Source organism: Cucurbita maxima, unplaced genomic scaffold, assembly GCF_002738345.1.
Source record: "Cucurbita maxima cultivar Rimu unplaced genomic scaffold, Cmax_1.0 Cma_Scf00023, whole genome shotgun sequence".
NCBI classification, from domain to species: Eukaryota; Viridiplantae; Streptophyta; class Magnoliopsida; order Cucurbitales; family Cucurbitaceae; genus Cucurbita; species Cucurbita maxima.
This window is the reverse complement of record NW_019272039.1, coordinates 3,264,120-3,281,398: the sequence shown is the minus strand read 5'-3', so window position 1 is coordinate 3,281,398 and position 17,279 is coordinate 3,264,120. Positions and strand designations below refer to the sequence as shown.

Sequence of the window (17,279 nt, the reverse complement as noted above, 5' to 3'; positions counted from 1 at the left end):
ATGCAATTATAAATGTTGCTATCAAAATATGCTAATTATTTTTGTGATCAAAATTAACAATTAACTTATTAAGGTACATTGACTTCTAAGTCGCATGTTGGTCGTATGGAAGAGGAGTGGAAGCAATGGATCGAACATATGAATTCAATTTCTTCTCGTTCGGGAGATCATCTCTCCTAATCTTAATTTAATGGATTCCCTCGAAATGGTCTCGAGATGAAAACGGAAATGGTGAGTTCGAGCCCATTATAATATTTTATCGGAAAGCAAAGGACAGCTCATTTGCCAAACTTCAATAAAAGCATACACTCCTTTTTTGACAAACTTAGCATAAGATTCAACCACTTTGTTTGTGGCTCCTATTTGTTCTTTGTTGTAGGAACTTTACGCCAAACTTCAACATAACTTAACCTAAATTTTCATGGCAAAACTAAACAGATAAGAGTTGAATACTAAAACAAAACCTAATGACATTTAAAACTTTTAAGGTCTAACGTTAAATTACCAAAAATCATAATGAAACAAAGCATTTTTTGTGAGAAAAACATAAGCTGTTGGAAGGTATTTTGAAGTTTCACTTTTTAGTGAGAGGAAGAGATGCCTTTGGTGGATATGATTGGCATAGACTTGATTGTCCAATTGCATTTGGAAAGTTTTCAACTTTTCTTTAATATTATATCATATATGTTGAGACTCTATATCCACTTTTTCCCTTTTCCCTTACTTATTCCATCGTTACGTATGAATTTATTCAGAGATGGTAGGAGATTCATCCTATTATGGAGATACACATTACTATTCACTATTACAGTGTGAGTATTTTTTTATAGGTCTTCCCGATGTTTCGACGCACATATTTAAACCCACCACTGACAGATATTGTCCTTTTTAGTTTCCCGATAACAACTCAAGCTCACCACTAGCACATATTCTCCTTTTGAGTTTCTTTTCTGTGCTTCCCCTCAAGGTTTTAAAGCGCACAATTGAGTCAATATTGTTTTCTTTTCCCTTTTAGGCTTCACCTCAAGGTGGATTTATGTAACAACTCAAGCCCACCACTAGCGAATAGTGTCCTTTTTGGTTTTCACTCTTGGGTTTCTCCTCAAGATTTTAAAATAGATGCACTCTCAGGCTTTCCTCTCTGAGCACTAGTTGATATCGTATTTTTTGGCCTTCATCTCAAAGTTTTAAAACTCATTTGTTAGGGAAAGGTTTCCAAGCCGGATAAAAAATGTTTTATTTTCCTCTCCAACCGAAGTGTGATGTCACAACCTTTGACCATACTCCCATCAACACCAATAATAACATGGCCCTTCTGGCTTGAGACTATGTTCCATCACAATATTATAATCGCAAACCTTCAATGTACACCAATAATGTACTTTTTACCGTTGATTGATTGGTTGATTAAAAAAAAAAAAAAAAGAAAGAAAAAAAGAAATGGGTACTTAGACAAAAGTATATGTGAATTGAAAGAGTAAATCAACCTCTTTTTTTCATATGGAAGGAGTTCATCACGTGGACTTGGAGTAAGAACGCTACAAAACTAACCATTTTGTCAGATTCTTAATATAAATTATGAACAATTAACCAATCAGATCGATACCCATTTGAGGCCACAACCCAATTCCCCAGATTTTGACTTTGTTCTCAACATTAAAAACAGCAATGCAGATCAGATTCCTACTCCCCTTTGCAATCTCTTGCCTGTTCATACATACACACACACACTCTCAAAGAAAGAACAAAGGGAAAAAAAGGAAAAAAAAAGTGTCCCTTTTAGCTAAGCAAGTGAATATGACGACAAAAAGAGAGACCTCACCAACTTAATCCACGCACAAGGCCTTCCTTTTCTTGTCTGCATCGATATCAGAGAAGGTCAATTCCCAGAAATCCCATTGTTTTTAACCAAAAAGAAAAAAGAAAGAAGAAAAGAAGAAATCTTTCTCTTTCTTCTTTAATTAATACTTGAGGATTCTGTGACAAAAGTTAGTTTCTTGGATGCTGAAAGACAATGTGGGTATCTTCAAATTTTTCTAAAACTAAAGGGCATTTAAACAAATAGGAACCCCACAAATCCCCCTTTCATTCCTTTTGAGGTCACCCCCTACTTTTCTTTTACCTCAAACCTTCTGTTTGTTTGCTAGTTTTCACATTCCAAATCACCCACAACAAAAAAGTTCGTTTTTTTCTTTGTAGATTCAAAAGGGTGTGCACAAATTCCAGCCTCTGCCCAATAGTAGATATCAAAATTTCACCAATGGTGTACTTCGAATTCAGAAAATGATATCCACCCATGTGACCAGTACCATGTTTTGGGCTTTGTTTTGAAGAGGAAACCAAAACAAATGTAAGAAAATAGGACAAGGTAGGAGAGAGCGGTCACCAACTCCCACTGACTCGCCAACAAGAGAAAAGAATGTGGAATTTGGGGCTAATGGGGGATCCTAAAAATGGAAAAAAAATTGGAATTATTGATATTTGTTTGTCATTTTAGTGTATTTTATTTTGCCTCTAATCAGTGAAGTTGCTAAGCGTTTTACTCGCCTTCGGTTTGCGGGTCATGAAAAGTTGTCCACTTTCACAACACTTTGACATTTAAGGGGTCTACTAAGCATGAATGTTTTTGTTATCTTTCTTTTTCTTCTTCAACTAAAGCTCTCTTCCTCACAGCTTGCTTTCTTCCCTTTTAATGCAAAAGCCCTTCGTTTACCAAAAGCCATACAAGATTTTTCAGAGAGTGAATCACTTTCTTTGTGAAGCTCATTGGTCATAAAGCTTCTTTTTTATAGCTACATTTGTGGGTTTTATGCAACCCCATTTCAGCTCTGTTGCCTTTTGTTCAAACGCTCGTGTTGTGAAGTGCCGTATCATCATCGCTTTCTGGCTCTGTTTCTTCTGAATAATGGCGAATGAAGGAAGCTTTGGAGTTTAGTTTTATTACCCATTTGGTGTTCGACTGTCTTTCTGATATCATTTCTTCTTCAACTTCCTAACTCTGTGATATCAACTTGTTTGTTTATGGTATGGTAATGTCCTTTACAAGCCTCCTTCTTCTTTTGCTGATTCTTTTTTCCCCTAACTAATGGTTTACTGATAGTATTGAAACTCGGAGATGCTGTTTCAGGAGACTGACGGCGGTGCAAAAATGCTACAAAACAGACAGATTCCACTACACAAGCATTCCAAGAGGTTAGCTTCTGATGCTTTGTTTTGTTATTTAGCAATGATTGTTCATTCTGTTCTGAACACTTGATGTGAACTTGGACTGGAAAGCTTCTTAGTTGGTTGAATAGTGAAGGAGTTTGACAATTGGTTTCTGTCGGCTTACCAAACTTTGAAATCAGATGTCTGAAGACATAGATCTCGGTTTTCTGCTCCAAGAGCTTAATAAGTTCTTCTTTCTTAATTTTTTTCAAGCATCATTTTTCTGAGATTAGTAATGAGGTTGGGTTTGGAAACTTTTGACAATTAGCTCACCTTTTGTCTTCCTCCTTTTCTTCTGCTTCTACAGATCTGTAATATTTGTACTGTTTCAGTCTCTTTACTTTTGCTATCCTTGTGGGAGAATGGAGAAAATGGGTGTTAAATTACTGTTTCACTTTGAGTTTTGGGGAATTATGAGCTACCTAGAGAATATAGAAGGGAAGTTAATGGCCTGATCCCACATCGGTTGGGGAGGAGAACGAAGCATTTTGTATAAGGGTGTGGAAACCTCTCCTAAAGCATTTTTTATAAGGGTGTGAAAGACCTTTCCCTAGCAGACGTGTTTTAAACCTTGAGGAGAATCCCGAAAGGGAAAGCCCGGAGAGGACAATAGCGGCTAACGGTGGGCTTGGATTGTTACAAATGGTATCAGAGCCAGAGACCAGATGATGTGTCAGTGAGGAGGCTAAGCCCTGAAGGCAGTGTGCCAGCAAGGACGCTGAGTTCCGAAGGGGGTGGATTGTAAGATCCCACATTGGTTGGAGAGAGAAACAAAACATTTTTTATAAGGGTGTGGAAACCTCTCCCTAGCAGACGCGTTTTAAAAACCTTGATGGAAAGCTCAAAAAGGATAATATCTGCTACCGGTGAGTTTGGGCTGTTACATCATTACAAATAGATTTCGGGATAGTGCGGTTTTTGTAGCCCTTGCTCAGTGTAAATTATCGAATCTTGCCTCGGTCAAGGATCTTATATGAAATGTTAACAAATGGAACTAACAAGCCAAGGTATTATCCTCTCCATTTCTGCATTTTAATTCTTCTTTGCTCTTTTTACAATGCAGCTTTCTAGACATGGTCAAGGATACTAACAAGGAAGAACACTTGGATAACTCCTTTGAAGCTTCAAATCGTGTGAAGCTGGTAAGATAACTTACATTTATTATTTGGGCCAAAAGACAGCTTATAGAGACAATGAATCTAGCATATTTTAAGGTTTTTTTTTTTTGGTTTGATCTGATCCTAGGACACGAGTTCGTTCAAGGAATCCATGAACACAGAGAAGAAAAGCTTCCCAAAAACAAACATACACTCTTCTCTTAAGCAAGAGGTACAAAGAAACATTGATCTTCTAATTCTCAACAAGGTTAAGTCCTTAAATGATAACCATTCTTCTATTAAACTATGCAATGTAGATTCTTCAGCTTGAGAAGAGACTGCAAGACCAGTTCAAGGTCCGCACATCACTAGAAAAAGCATTAGGATATAAGCCATCTTGTCAGGACGGCACGAGCAGCGACATTGAACTAGCCAAGGTAACTCGACATTTTTGGTCTGTTATAATCTACATTATGGCTACCTATTAAAAGCTGCTTTGATGACTACAGCCAGCCACTGAATTGATCAAAGAGATCACTGTATTGGAGCTAGAAGTTTCACATTTAGAACAGTATCTTCTGTCGTTGTATCGAAAAGCATTTGATGGACAAATATCTTCTACATCTCCTATAAACTCCCCAAGATCCAAGTATATGATGAATTGCATACCTGACATAACGTCGAAAAAGGAAGATAAAGCTGTTCAGTCGGGCTACGATTCTTTCGGAAATCCCATGAAGGGATACAGCGGAATTCGTGAAAACAAGCTGTTGGACTCCCGCGTTCGTCGTTGTCAGTCGTCGTTGTCATATTATTCAGTTAGCTCAAAGAGAACTTATCTCCCAGATGATTCTTTGTGTCAAGCTGTACGTCCTTGTCTATCCCAACCAATGTCCATGATAGAGGTAGCTGTCTTATGTTTCATCACATGGAACTTTACTAGACATAATAGTGCAATATCAAAGAACTTGCTCTATGAGACATAATAGATATCTGTTCTTCTTTGTTTATGGTTCCTTTTTCTGCAGTTTGCTCGGAATGCTTCATCCAATTTAACCAGTCTAGCAGACTACCTTGGTACTCAAATACTAGACCATATTCCCGAGAGCGCGAATCGCCTTTCGGAAGATATGATCAAGTGCATATCAGCCATATATTGCAAACTTTCAGATCCTCCTTTATCACATCATGGTTTATCCTCCCCCGTCTCGTCGTCTTCGCCAATCAGTGCGTTCTCTCCACAAGATCAATTTGATATGTTGAGTCCTGGATTCAGAAACAATTCATCTTTTGATATGAAGTTGGATAATCCTTTTCACGTCGAAGGTCTTAAAGAGTTTAGCGGCCCGTACAGCACAATGGTTGAAGTGCCATCGATTTATAGGGATAATCAGAAGTTGATCGAAGTCGAGCACTTGTTACAAGATTTCAGGTAAGCAACGTGTGGATGTTCATAGTCACATTGCTAGAAGATTTTGTTTGATGGAATGTGATTATCTAACCGCCCAAGCCCAGCTCTTGCAGATATTGTTCTCTTTTTAGGCTTTCCCTCAAGGTTTTAGAACGCATCTACTATGAACGGTTACAAATGGTATCAGAGCTAGACACTACTTCGGTTGGAGAGGGAAACGAAACATTCCTTATAAAGGTGTAGAAACCTTTCCCTAGAAGACGCGTTTTAAAACCTTGAGGAGAAGCCTTTGAAGGGAAAGCCCAAAGAAATAATATCGGTTAGCGGTGGGCTTGGGCTGTTACAGATTGACTGATTGCTTCTTATTCGTTTTATATTTAACGGTTGTATACTTATATGCGTTCGTTAGGTCGCTTATATCCAAGTTGGAGGAAGTTGATCCGATGAAGTTGAATCATGAGGAAAAGCTAGCATTCTGGATAAACGTACACAATTCACTGATGATGCATGTAACGATTTTTCATAACTTGAACTTCATGTCCTTTTAGTTCTTCAAAGACAGTCAGACTAAAATATCTGTTCTGTTTTCTGAAAGGCATACTTGGCTTATGGTATACCACACAACAATATGAAGAAAGTTTTCGTTCTCTTGAAGGTAAACATGAATCCTGATGATCCGTTATGATTTGTAAATGATATACGATTATTGTGTTCTTACTTTTGTTCTCAATTCAGGCTGCATATAACATAGGAGGTCAAACCATCAGCGTCGACACCATACAAAGTTCAATACTTGGATGCCGAGTGCCTCGGCCAGGACAGGTACACACTATAGACAAAAGTATAAGCAATGTCACTCACGAAGTGTAAATGGCTTCATAGTTTGTACGATCATGTGAGATCTCACATCAGTTAAGGGTGTGGAAACTCTCCCTAGTAGATGCATTTTAAAATTGTGAGGCTAATAGTGATACGTAACGGACCAAAACAGACAATATCTACAAGCAGTAGGCTTGGACTGTTACAGGTCAACGTTAAGATACAACTTTCTTCTGTTTGCAGTGGCTCTCTCTTCTTATTCCCTTGAAGTCAAAATTCAAAAACGGAGATAAACGACAAGCCTACAAAATCGACCGGTCGGAACCCCTTTTACATTTTGCACTTTGCACAGGCTGCCATTCAGATCCTGCGGTATTTGACACAACATTAGTGAAACTACATGTGTTCTTGTCCTAAAGGTTTGACACTTTGTGTTCCCATCTTCCAGGTTCGTGTATACACTCCCAAAAGAGTCCTGCAGGAGCTGGAAACAGCGAAAGAAGAATACATTCGAGCCACATTCGGCATACGCAAGGACAAAAAAGTCATTTTACCGAAGATGATCGAGTCATTTGCGAAAGAATCAAGATTGTGCACGGCTGGTACGATGGAAATGATTCAGAAGTCATTGCCCGAATCACTTAGGAAGAGTGTTGCGAAATGTCAAAACGGGAAATCTCGCAAGAACATCGAATGGATACCGCACAACTTCAGTTTTCGATATCTGATATGTAGAGAAATGAAGTGATATCTCTTATGAACATAGCTGCTGCTTACATGTTGTTGATGATGAACTGAAATCCTTCTGTACATAGCAGTTCTCTAATCTTGGCCGGGCAGAGAGCAGCAAACGGCATTATACCATCTAGGATTTTAAATTTTTTGTTGTAAATAAAATTTGACTTTGAAGATCAGTTCATTAGTTTAGTAGTTGTTCTATCCCATTAGATCTATAAAAATTCCAACAGTGACAAGGACTCCAAAGCTTACTTGTCCTATAGTTGTCCTATAGTTCAGTTACTTTTGTCCGTTTTTTGTTTTATGGCTTGTTTTGTCTGGGTCAATAAACATGGCTTTATCATAGTCAAAACATTTTGATCGCGGTTTTTCAATAATTCATTTTTTCATCTACAAAAATTGATATGTTGAATGATGAAAATCCCACATCGGCTAATTTAGGGAATGATCATGGGTTTATAAGTGAGGAATACTAACTCCATTGGGATGAGGCCTTTTGGGGAAGCCCAAAGCAAAGCCATGAGAGCTTACGCTCAAAGTGAACAATATCATACCATTGTGGAGAGTCGTGTTCGTCTAACATGGTATCAGAGCCATGCNAAACTTAGCCGTGTCAATAGATTGGCAAATCCTTAAATGTCGAACAAAGGACTCCAAAAGGAGTCAAGCCTCCTCGAAGGTACGAAGGCAGTCAAAAATGACTAAGACTCCAAAGGAGTCGAGCCTCGATTAATGGGTTTATAAGTGAGGAATACTAACTCCATTGGGATGAGGCCTTTTGGGGAAGCCCAAAGCAAAGCCATGAGAGCTTACGCTCAAAGTGAACAATATCATACCATTGTGGAGAGTCGTGTTCGTCTAACATGGTATCAGAGCCATGCCCTAAACTTAGCCGTGCCAATAGATTGGCAAATCCTCGAATGTTGAACAAAGGACTCCAAAAAGAAAAAAAGAGTCAAGCCTCCTCGAAGGTACGAAGGCAGTCAAAAATGACTAAGACTCCAAAGGAGTCGAGCCTCGATTAATGGGTTTATAAGTGAGGAATACTAACTCCATTGGGATGAGGCCTTTTGGGGAAGCCCAAAGCAAAGCCATGAGAGATGACTAAGACTCCAAAGGAGTCGAGCCTCGATTAATGGGTTTATAAGTGAGGAATACTAACTCCATTGGGATGAGGCCTTTTGGAGAAGCCCAAAGCAAAGCCATGAGAGCTTACGCTCAAAGTGGACAATATCATACCATTGTGGAGAGTCGTGTTCGTCTAACATGATACACTCGTTTCAACCTCTATTTCATATGTTACAAGTTGACTAGAGTGAGTACAGATCATTCGGAGCTTGTTAGCTTACCTGTTAGACCGACCCAGTTCCTCCCTGTACTTGCAAATCAGCTCTATATTGGGCCTATGGTCCTCATGAAACCCAATTTAAGTCAATAATGGGCCTTGAAAACATCTAAGTTCGAGGGCCCATTATTCCATTTAACATTTCAATTTTATAGCCTATTAAGTCTGTAAATTTAAAAAGATTTGTTAGATATAAATTTTTTAAAATTAATTTTGAATTTTCAACATTAATTAAATATACAATTGAAAGTTTGTTTTTAATTACTCAAAAGTCATGAAAGCATCCAAAATAGACAGAAAAATAAAAGAAAAAGAAAAAAGGTAAGTGGACATAAAAGGACAGACATGTCAGCCATGATAAAGAGGGATATGGAGAAAAATAAAAGGGCACAAAGGGCATCTGAATAAATATTCTCGTTTGGCTTCAATGATAACATAAGATTCCCATTGGATAAGGATATTCATCCTTTCCTTGAGACTGAAATAGCCTTCAAATAATAAATGAAACGTGTTATTAAGGTAAAGAGTTGACTTCCAAATTTTGTTTTATTATATTTTATTATTGTTTAAAAAATATGATTAACTTTTTAAAAAAAATTAAAGAAATATTTTTACCGGATAGATGAAATGATTGGACTGATTTTATTATTTATTTAAAATATTTGGAAAAGAAAATTAAGAAAATTTGAAATTATTATGATTGAATGATACATTCATCATTCTTCCAAAATTCAATAAATCAAAATATTATTTTATATTCTTCCTCATCTAAATATTATTTTAGAACAAATAAGATCTTATATTTATCCTTTTTCTTCTAAAATAAAACAAAATAATGTAATAATTATCCATATTTGTTGAGCTAAGCACGTGACAGATGATTTCAATAATTAAAATAATTCATTTTAAGGCCTCAATTATTAGATTATTAAATAGATAATATTTAAGACGATAAATATATCACTTTACTATAAACTTCTATCTTGTACAATTAAATATTTACCAAAGCTATTGCAAAATAAAATGAAAATGGGAAAAAGTCGTTACTAATTTTGTAGTAAATTTGAATTGATTTGATAATTTAAAATTATTATGAGAAAATTAAGAAAATCCAGCTGGATTGGCTTCTTTTTATTCTTATCATTATTATTATTTATAAACTTTTGTTTCTTTTAATTTTTTCACAAAACTCCAAAAAGAGTGGTACAACACCCATTCAATTGCAAAACACCCAACCAGATGCTATATGATACACTTAGTATTAATAATATTAGTTCGGGTAAATTTAGACTAAGTATTAAATTTAAAAAATATTATACATGACTTAAGATCTTATTGAGTCTAAATAGAAAGAGTTATTAAACCAAAAACCTCGAAGGTCCACCTTAAACCAAGTCAAATAGACTTTAAACCAAACTAAGTCGACTTGAGCCAAATTGACCCCGCCTGATTAACCCAAATAGTGCCACCAGTGCTTGATTGAGCCCAAAAGCTTCAAAAACCTACCTCATATAGGTTGTAATTGATAATGACTTTTATTCTATTTCAAATATCACCATTATTTTATTTAAATATTTCATTTTTTTATCTATCAATCCTAAAATTAATCGAACTTTGTTTTAATGAAAATTATATTGTTACATGCATGATAATGAAGCACGTGTATATGCCTAGGAGACAATGATCACCAACTTGCACACATTTAATGTTGGTCAAGTCAATGTTAAGTTGATCCATAATTTTTTTTTCTCTTTCCCTTCTTCTTCTTATTTATCACCTTCAAATAAATAAAATATATATGAATTAACCGATATCATATTTAAATTATAGAAATTTTCATAATATAATAATTAAAAAATTTGTAAAAAAATAGAGTTATTACATATACTAACAAGGTGCACTTCTCTTTTCGATTGCTTAATAGTAAAAACTTGTTAAAAATGAAAAATAGAATTGGGATCGAAATGATCGCAATATTACTACATTGCCCCTCATAATATGAGACCGCAATATTGGGTCCACTTCCATATAGATTTACAGCTGGCTCCGACTAATCCATCAATATCTGCCTAATCTGTTCACGGTATTAATTAACTCTTCTTATTTCCTTTTAAAATAAAATAAAAAATAAAAAAAATATACTCCTTTTAAAATTACGTGGAGATTTGAATATTTAAATTATTCCATCAATATCTGCCTAAGAGTATTTCATTTTTGTACGTGGAGATTTGAATATTTAAATTATTTATAATATTTATAAAAATAAATTAAAAAAATGGATTGAATATAAAATATAAAATATAAAAAATAAAAAAATGGTTATGAACTGGTCCACAGCTATCTATTATTCCCACTAGACAATAAAAACCATTTGTGTCCAAAAAATTGATGGCTGGAAAACAAAGTTGATGGTTATTTATCAGAAGAGAATGACCTTAAAACCCTAAATTACAAAATGAAACAGCAAGGAAATGGACCCAATTTTCTTTTTCTTTACTTTTCTCAAACATTAATCAAATAAATGTTTTTTTTTTTTTTTTTTTTTTGATAAGGTTGGTTTCCTAACCTACTGCTAGAATAGTAGAGATCGTAGGTTTTTATCCGATATGTATCATGGTCAAATTTTAAAATGTGTAGAATCTCACGAGCTATGAAATTTCATAAGTGACACAAAAGCCATTTTGTTTTCGGTCTCCATTGTTAGGGGAATTAATATCTGATAACTTTAATTAATTATTTATTTAGACAAACCCAATTGCATGGTTTTACTTAGTTTGACTTAATTAATCTAATTTAATTTTGAAATGAAATAATTAGAATTTTTAATTTGGTTGACATAATCAAAATAATTTATAGTAGAGAATTAAATAATAAATTATTGTTTTAAAATGTTTTTTTTTTTGAATGGTAATTAACGGTGTGAAATAATAAATATTGAATAGTCGATGGGAGTTGGTATTTATTACCAATTTGTACCTAAAAAAAACAAATGGACGTGAGTATCAACGTCCATCCACCACCTATTATTTATATGCACCACTTTTTATGACACTATGTACCTTCAAAAATACTAAAATTTATAAATAAAATAATAAATTTTAAAATGTGTGATATTTTATTCCATAATAAATACTATATTTATACATAAAAAATACTTTAAAAGGTAAAAAAAAAATGGAGTATGATTGTAGAGATTTATAGCCTTTTTTTAGATAATTAATTTTAAAAATAGCAATATAAACTCCAAAAGGTATTATGAAAAACAAAAAATTAGAGCTTCCTTCATTTTCGTAAAAATAAAATTAATAAAAAGAAATAATGAACCAGGCCCTGTCTTTTCGTTATTTACAAAACAAACCCATCCCATTTTCCAAAATTGTCCCTACTCGGGGATCGCCGTCAAATTCGCCGCGAACTTATTTCTTCCACCGGCGCCACTACGGCCGGCGGACAGTCGCTTGCGAGTTTTGAGTTCCTCAATTGCGAAAACTACTGGAGACACAGATCTCCTCCGGTGGCTGCATTTATCTCCGGCGCCACATTTCATGAGCGCAGAGTTAGCCTTGACGGCCAATGCGGCCATTTCCTCGGCCTGAAGCGGCTGCTTCAGCCTACTCAATGGAAGAGCAAAATAGAGCTGTCCGAGTTGAAGCTCCTCCTCGTCACTAATAGCCGACAAGGCATCGTCGAAATCCATCTCGTCGGAGTTGCAAATAAAGCACGACGGATTCTTTTGAAGAATGTAAGAAACCTTGACAGGATACGAAAATTCCTGCAAGGTTCCATCGTTGAGGATCAGTTTAGCGGTGGCGACGGCGGTGGATTCCGATGAACTGCAAATACCCATTACCGACGATGCGGCGCGGCGGAGGGAGGAGAGTGCAAGAGCCGTGGAATTTGGAGGCGTTTGGAATTGGGGAACGCGTTTGTATTTATATATAGGGAAGGTGGGGCACAGAGGGAAGGGGCTCCCAGTTTTTGAAAAGCATGTGCCACGTAGGATTGTCAAATACTGATGTGGGCCCAAGCCTTTTGTTTCTAAATAGCAGTGGGGACTGCCAGGCTGGGAGTCGGTCGTGACAGGTTGGAAGGGATTTGCGCTGTGTATTCTCAATTATGACCCTCGTCATCATATTTATTACCTACTGATGTCAATTCTTCAATTTTTTTTTTATCCCGATGTAAAAATCGACGTTTTGGTAAAAGGGCAACGGTTAAAATTCTACATTTGAATAATAAAAAAAACAAATAAATCTCGTACTTATATGTTTATTTTAAAATAAAGTCAAAATGCTTAAATTTAATGAAAAAAATCTACAAAATCTACAAAACTATTATATATATAAAGCATGCAGTAAAAAAATGTTGACACATTTTTCACCTTTTACCAAATCAAAAGTCAAATTATAGCTTTTTAAAAAATTGTAAAAATTAAAATAGAACTTTATTAAAAAATTAATTAGTTTAATTTGATCAATTCAGTGGCAGGCTCAGTATAACTTATTTTATTTATTTTTTGAAAAAAAACGTGACAAAATGCCTTGGAATTCACAAAAGCAAACCAGCATCGAGACAAAGGATGGCGCAACCTTATCTGGTTTTGCTGGGCCGAACGCCAACTTGCTCAGCCCACCGCCCATATTTTCTTTTTTTTTTTAATATTACTTTTTACAACCTCCATTTTACTTAATTTTGGTCCTCAAATGTTTTTTTTTTTTTAACATTATTAATAAATTTTTGTAATATATTTAATTAAAAAAATAGTCGGATGTTTCGTTTCCCTCTCAAACTAACGTGGAATCTCACAATCCACTTTTTTAAAAGTCTATCATCATCGCTGACATATCAATACCATTTGTAATTAATGAAGAAATGTCTTCCTAGAAGCTTCTGTTAAAGTCTTCCCTCATCAAAATCTTAGATCCCACTCAATAATGAGATACATCAAACCCACCATTATACATTGCAAAATTATTATTTTTATTTAATTTTCTACCAAATTTTTGACCCCACCAACAAAAAAAAAAAAACAACAACAATAATAATAAATAAATGGAAATGCTTGTAAAAAGCTTAATTTTGAAGCATACCCTTTGTTTTAAATTAAAATGTCAATTATTCATTGGCTTTATTTGATTATAAATAAATATTAGTTAAAAAGTGGGAATTAATAATTAATAAATAAATAAATAGGAATCTAAATGAAAAAAAGGAATTGTAACACTATAAAATCCATGAACTATCCATAGATACAATAATTTATTAATGAGCAATTATAAAGTTGGGGATTACCCTTTATATAATAAATAATAAAAAGTATTTATTTAATTAAATTATTTTGAATTAAGGGGCAGGGTGTCCCACAAAAGGGCAGCTCCACCGTCGGAGACGAATACAAAGTACCAGATAATTAAAGACATTCCCACACATTATGGAATTCAATCAACAACCTTGAGGACACGACTGTCCCATTTTCATCACTTTTTGTCTTTTTTTTTTTCTTTTTAATTTAATCTAATCTAATCAATTATTTAATTTCCACATGCTTTCCCTTATATTAATCAGTTTTTTTTTTAAAGTATTTGATAATTATTATGTATTTTTCTTCTCCTTTGGATATTAATTGTGGCACTTATAATTAATTTTGTTTAAGATTTTGTCCCCTAATAATTAATTAGTGATGAATAATTTGTCTTTTTTTAATAATAATAGAAAATCTTTCAGCTTTTTAAAAATGTCATGTCTTGATCTCTCAATTTTATTAAAGAATTAAATTAAGTTAATAGTACTTCATCATTTAAAATTTGAAATGTAAATTAATTCATTTTTTTAAAATGATAAGTCTCATATTTTCCACGTGTCATTTAAGCATTTGATGAAAGTGGGTGATTTGAATGCCAAATTAGTATAAAGTTTGAACAAATAGTTTTATGGGGCCGAATATACTTTTGGTGTATGAAGTTTAACACTCAAATATTTTGACAGTTATCCAATCCAATCCTCAGGGATTGGAGAATTTTACAACACTGAGTAAACAAGATCAAATCTTTTTTTTTGTTGACATGTACAGTTTTCCAGAAACGACATGAACATAATGATCAACTTTACAAAGAAGGAAGAAGCCAGAGATTGAAGAGGGCAGAAACCAGAGAAAGAAACCATGACAAGAAAGCCATTGCTGCTGAAAGTCTATATCTACTGCAAAGCTTTGCCGAACAATACGGCACCCCGACTTTGAGCAAGATGTCGGCGACACTGGCTGTTGAGCAGGAAGCGGCCAAGGCGAGAAATGATAGAACCTATATTACACAGCAAATGTAAATTGTTTTCATTCATTTTTTCAACCTGGACTGCAAAGACACAAAGATGTTAATATGTTCATTTCCTAGAGGATATTTCTCTCGTACCCAGTCTCCGGCGACGATGATCGCCGTTACTCTTGCCTGAGGAGGTAAATGCCTAACAAAAACCGAATATCCGTCCACCACTGCCAATGTCAGACTCCAAGGAACCATCAAGCCCATGATTGTCACTAGATAGCTGGGGGGAATTAACATGAGCAATCATAAAGTTTTCTTGAGATTTTGGATCTTCATATCTTTTGCAGGAAAAAGAACAGAAAATTAGCTCAAGTTTTCATAATTTATGCCCTCCTGGAAGAACATCTATCAGAAGTTGTTCTAAGATCATTAAACTCGATCTCGAAATAACAGAAATCTTCATTGTTAACATCATCAGTCTGACTCCAAACATATTAAACTCAATGTCGTTATCCTTATGTCGAAATAGCTGCAACTAGAACATAAGAATGCCAACAAAAAACAAATGGCCTAATGTTTTGGAGAAGAACATCAAACAAGTATCCTTCTAGTTCTTCCTATGTGCCCTTACATTATTTTGATAAGAATTTTTCACCTTACAACTGATTACTAAAATACTGGACAATGCTAATCACTCTGTACTAGAAAACTTGGTGTTATCAGACAACTTTTTGTTTAGAAAATAGAAAGTTCATCGTATAAACAGTTCCAAAACTAGACATCCAGAGCTACCAAACATTTGAATTCCCAAGAAACATAGTCATTTTAGGCTTCCACTCTGTAAATTGTAAACTAGTTCGAAATGATTCCTCTAGTATAATAGCACAACTCGGATCAGCTAGTTCTTGCTTAAATACGATTCATCAACCTAAAAATAACAACGGAAAGAAATGTTTCAATCCGAGCATAGTTTAATAGATGAAGTACCTTTTACAACCCCGAAGGATGATGCTTTGATTTCCACCTTGCCATGATAGAAATTACATAAAAAAAAACGATGACAAATGTTTCAAAACTTTTAAGTCTGATTTTTACTAAAAATCACATTCAACTTCAAGTTAACAGGCCATTGGATTAGTGGATAGTTCATGAACCTTAACTTTAAACAAAATTCAACCTCTAACTTCCACTTTCTTCGATAAAAATGGGCAAAGAAGCGAACGTGGGAGCGTGTATGCTCGGGTTGGCATTAACAATCAAATTTTTACATGCCCTTTGACTAATCCTTTTAAACAACTCATTTGGTACAAAGAAGCTCCTATACCATTCCTTTCCTTAAATGGATGGTTATTATGGCTTCAAAAGTATCTAAACTTACAACTTTTCGAAAGAACACATAGTTTTCTACAATCCATTAATCAATTCCTAATGAACTCAAGAACACAGTAGTACCTATAGAACATATCCTGTTAAAGTTAGGTGGTTCTTAATCAATTCCTATAGGCAGTAATCAAACATTTGGTATACTAATATACAAAATGCATGGATTGAAATTGAACTTAGGCCACGAAACTAACACAAGTTGCTACTTACAAAAACATGATGTATTAATCTAATCATGATCAGAAAACCAGAGCAAAAACAACCCTATTGGAGAAGTAAGGAACTGAGGAAACAGGGGTTAAAAGAATATGATTACCAGAAAGCCGTGTAGCTGTAGAACTCAATTTCGAGACACATGAAGAAGAGGGAAGCGGAGGCGAAAATCGCCTGCCCCAAACGGAGGACCAAGCTTGGGCTTGTGCCCAATGCCCCCGGCAGCTCTTCCATTTTCCCTCTGCAACTTTTCTACGCCGAAACCACTCGCCTCCATCATAGATTCATCGCTCGGAAATGGGGGGAACTTTGAAATTGGGTCTGGAGACCTCGAAATCTGGAGAATGGAATCGGGTTTGTTGGGTTTGTTTGGTTTGTTCGATTTTGTTTGGATGGAAAAGAAAATGGATTCCCGGAAAATGAAAGATCGGAAAGGGGATTTAATGGCTACGCTGCCGCACCGCGATCGTGTTCAACGAGATTGGCTGGCTTTCTGATTTCTGAAGAAAATTCAGATGATTTTGGACATGTAGTTTTAATTGGAAAATTTGCAATTTGTGATTTAGTTTTATATAATTGGACATTCACTGTATGAACGTTGGAATCTTTGCTCACTAAAGACGAGTTTATCGAAACGTCTTCATTTATTTATTTGTGGAACGATACAATTATTTTCTTTAAAGAAAAAATAAAACCGTCAAACCAAAATTATTTTATCAAATTTTATTTCGATTTTATTATATAATTAATTCATCTTGAAATTTTAAATTTATTAAGCTTAAAATATGGAATAAATTATTTTTTTT

At 34.8% G+C, this 17,279-nt stretch overlaps 3 protein-coding genes across 7 annotated transcripts; 1 reads left to right on the top strand and 2 right to left on the bottom strand.

The window, feature by feature from the left end:
* Window positions 1-2,619: 2,619 nt before the first annotated feature.
* LOC111497149 lies at window positions 2,620-7,604 on the top strand. Of its 5 annotated transcripts, XM_023147827.1 has the most exons (13): window positions 2,620-3,024; window positions 3,116-3,192; window positions 4,271-4,349; window positions 4,453-4,536; window positions 4,622-4,741; window positions 4,814-5,209; window positions 5,333-5,531; window positions 5,631-5,736; window positions 6,125-6,224; window positions 6,311-6,370; window positions 6,451-6,537; window positions 6,778-6,906; window positions 6,983-7,604. In XM_023147827.1, exons 1-13 carry the CDS (start codon window positions 3,022-3,024, stop codon window positions 7,280-7,282), a joined length of 1,740 nt encoding a protein of 579 aa, XP_023003595.1. In that variant the 5' UTR covers window positions 2,620-3,021; the 3' UTR covers window positions 7,283-7,604. The 5 variants fall into 5 exon arrangements, with proteins under 5 accessions (XP_023003595.1, XP_023003593.1, XP_023003591.1 ...); XM_023147825.1 differs by having other exon boundaries at window positions 3,128-3,192; window positions 5,333-5,736; XM_023147823.1 differs by having other exon boundaries at window positions 5,333-5,736.
* Window positions 7,605-11,873: 4,269 nt separating this feature from the next.
* Window positions 11,874-12,534, bottom strand: LOC111497150. The gene has a single exon (XM_023147828.1). It carries the CDS (start codon window positions 12,462-12,464, stop codon window positions 12,000-12,002), a length of 465 nt encoding a protein of 154 aa, XP_023003596.1. The 5' UTR covers window positions 12,465-12,534; the 3' UTR covers window positions 11,874-11,999.
* Window positions 12,535-14,598: 2,064 nt separating this feature from the next.
* Window positions 14,599-17,060, bottom strand: LOC111497151 (CASP-like protein ARALYDRAFT_485429). The gene is made up of 3 exons (XM_023147829.1): window positions 16,577-17,060; window positions 15,025-15,157; window positions 14,599-14,916 (listed from the first exon to the last, which is right to left on the bottom strand). The coding sequence occupies exons 1-3, from the start codon at window positions 16,705-16,707 to the stop codon at window positions 14,722-14,724; spliced, it is 459 nt and encodes a 152-aa protein (XP_023003597.1). The 5' UTR covers window positions 16,708-17,060; the 3' UTR covers window positions 14,599-14,721.
* Window positions 17,061-17,279: the final 219 nt, after the last annotated feature.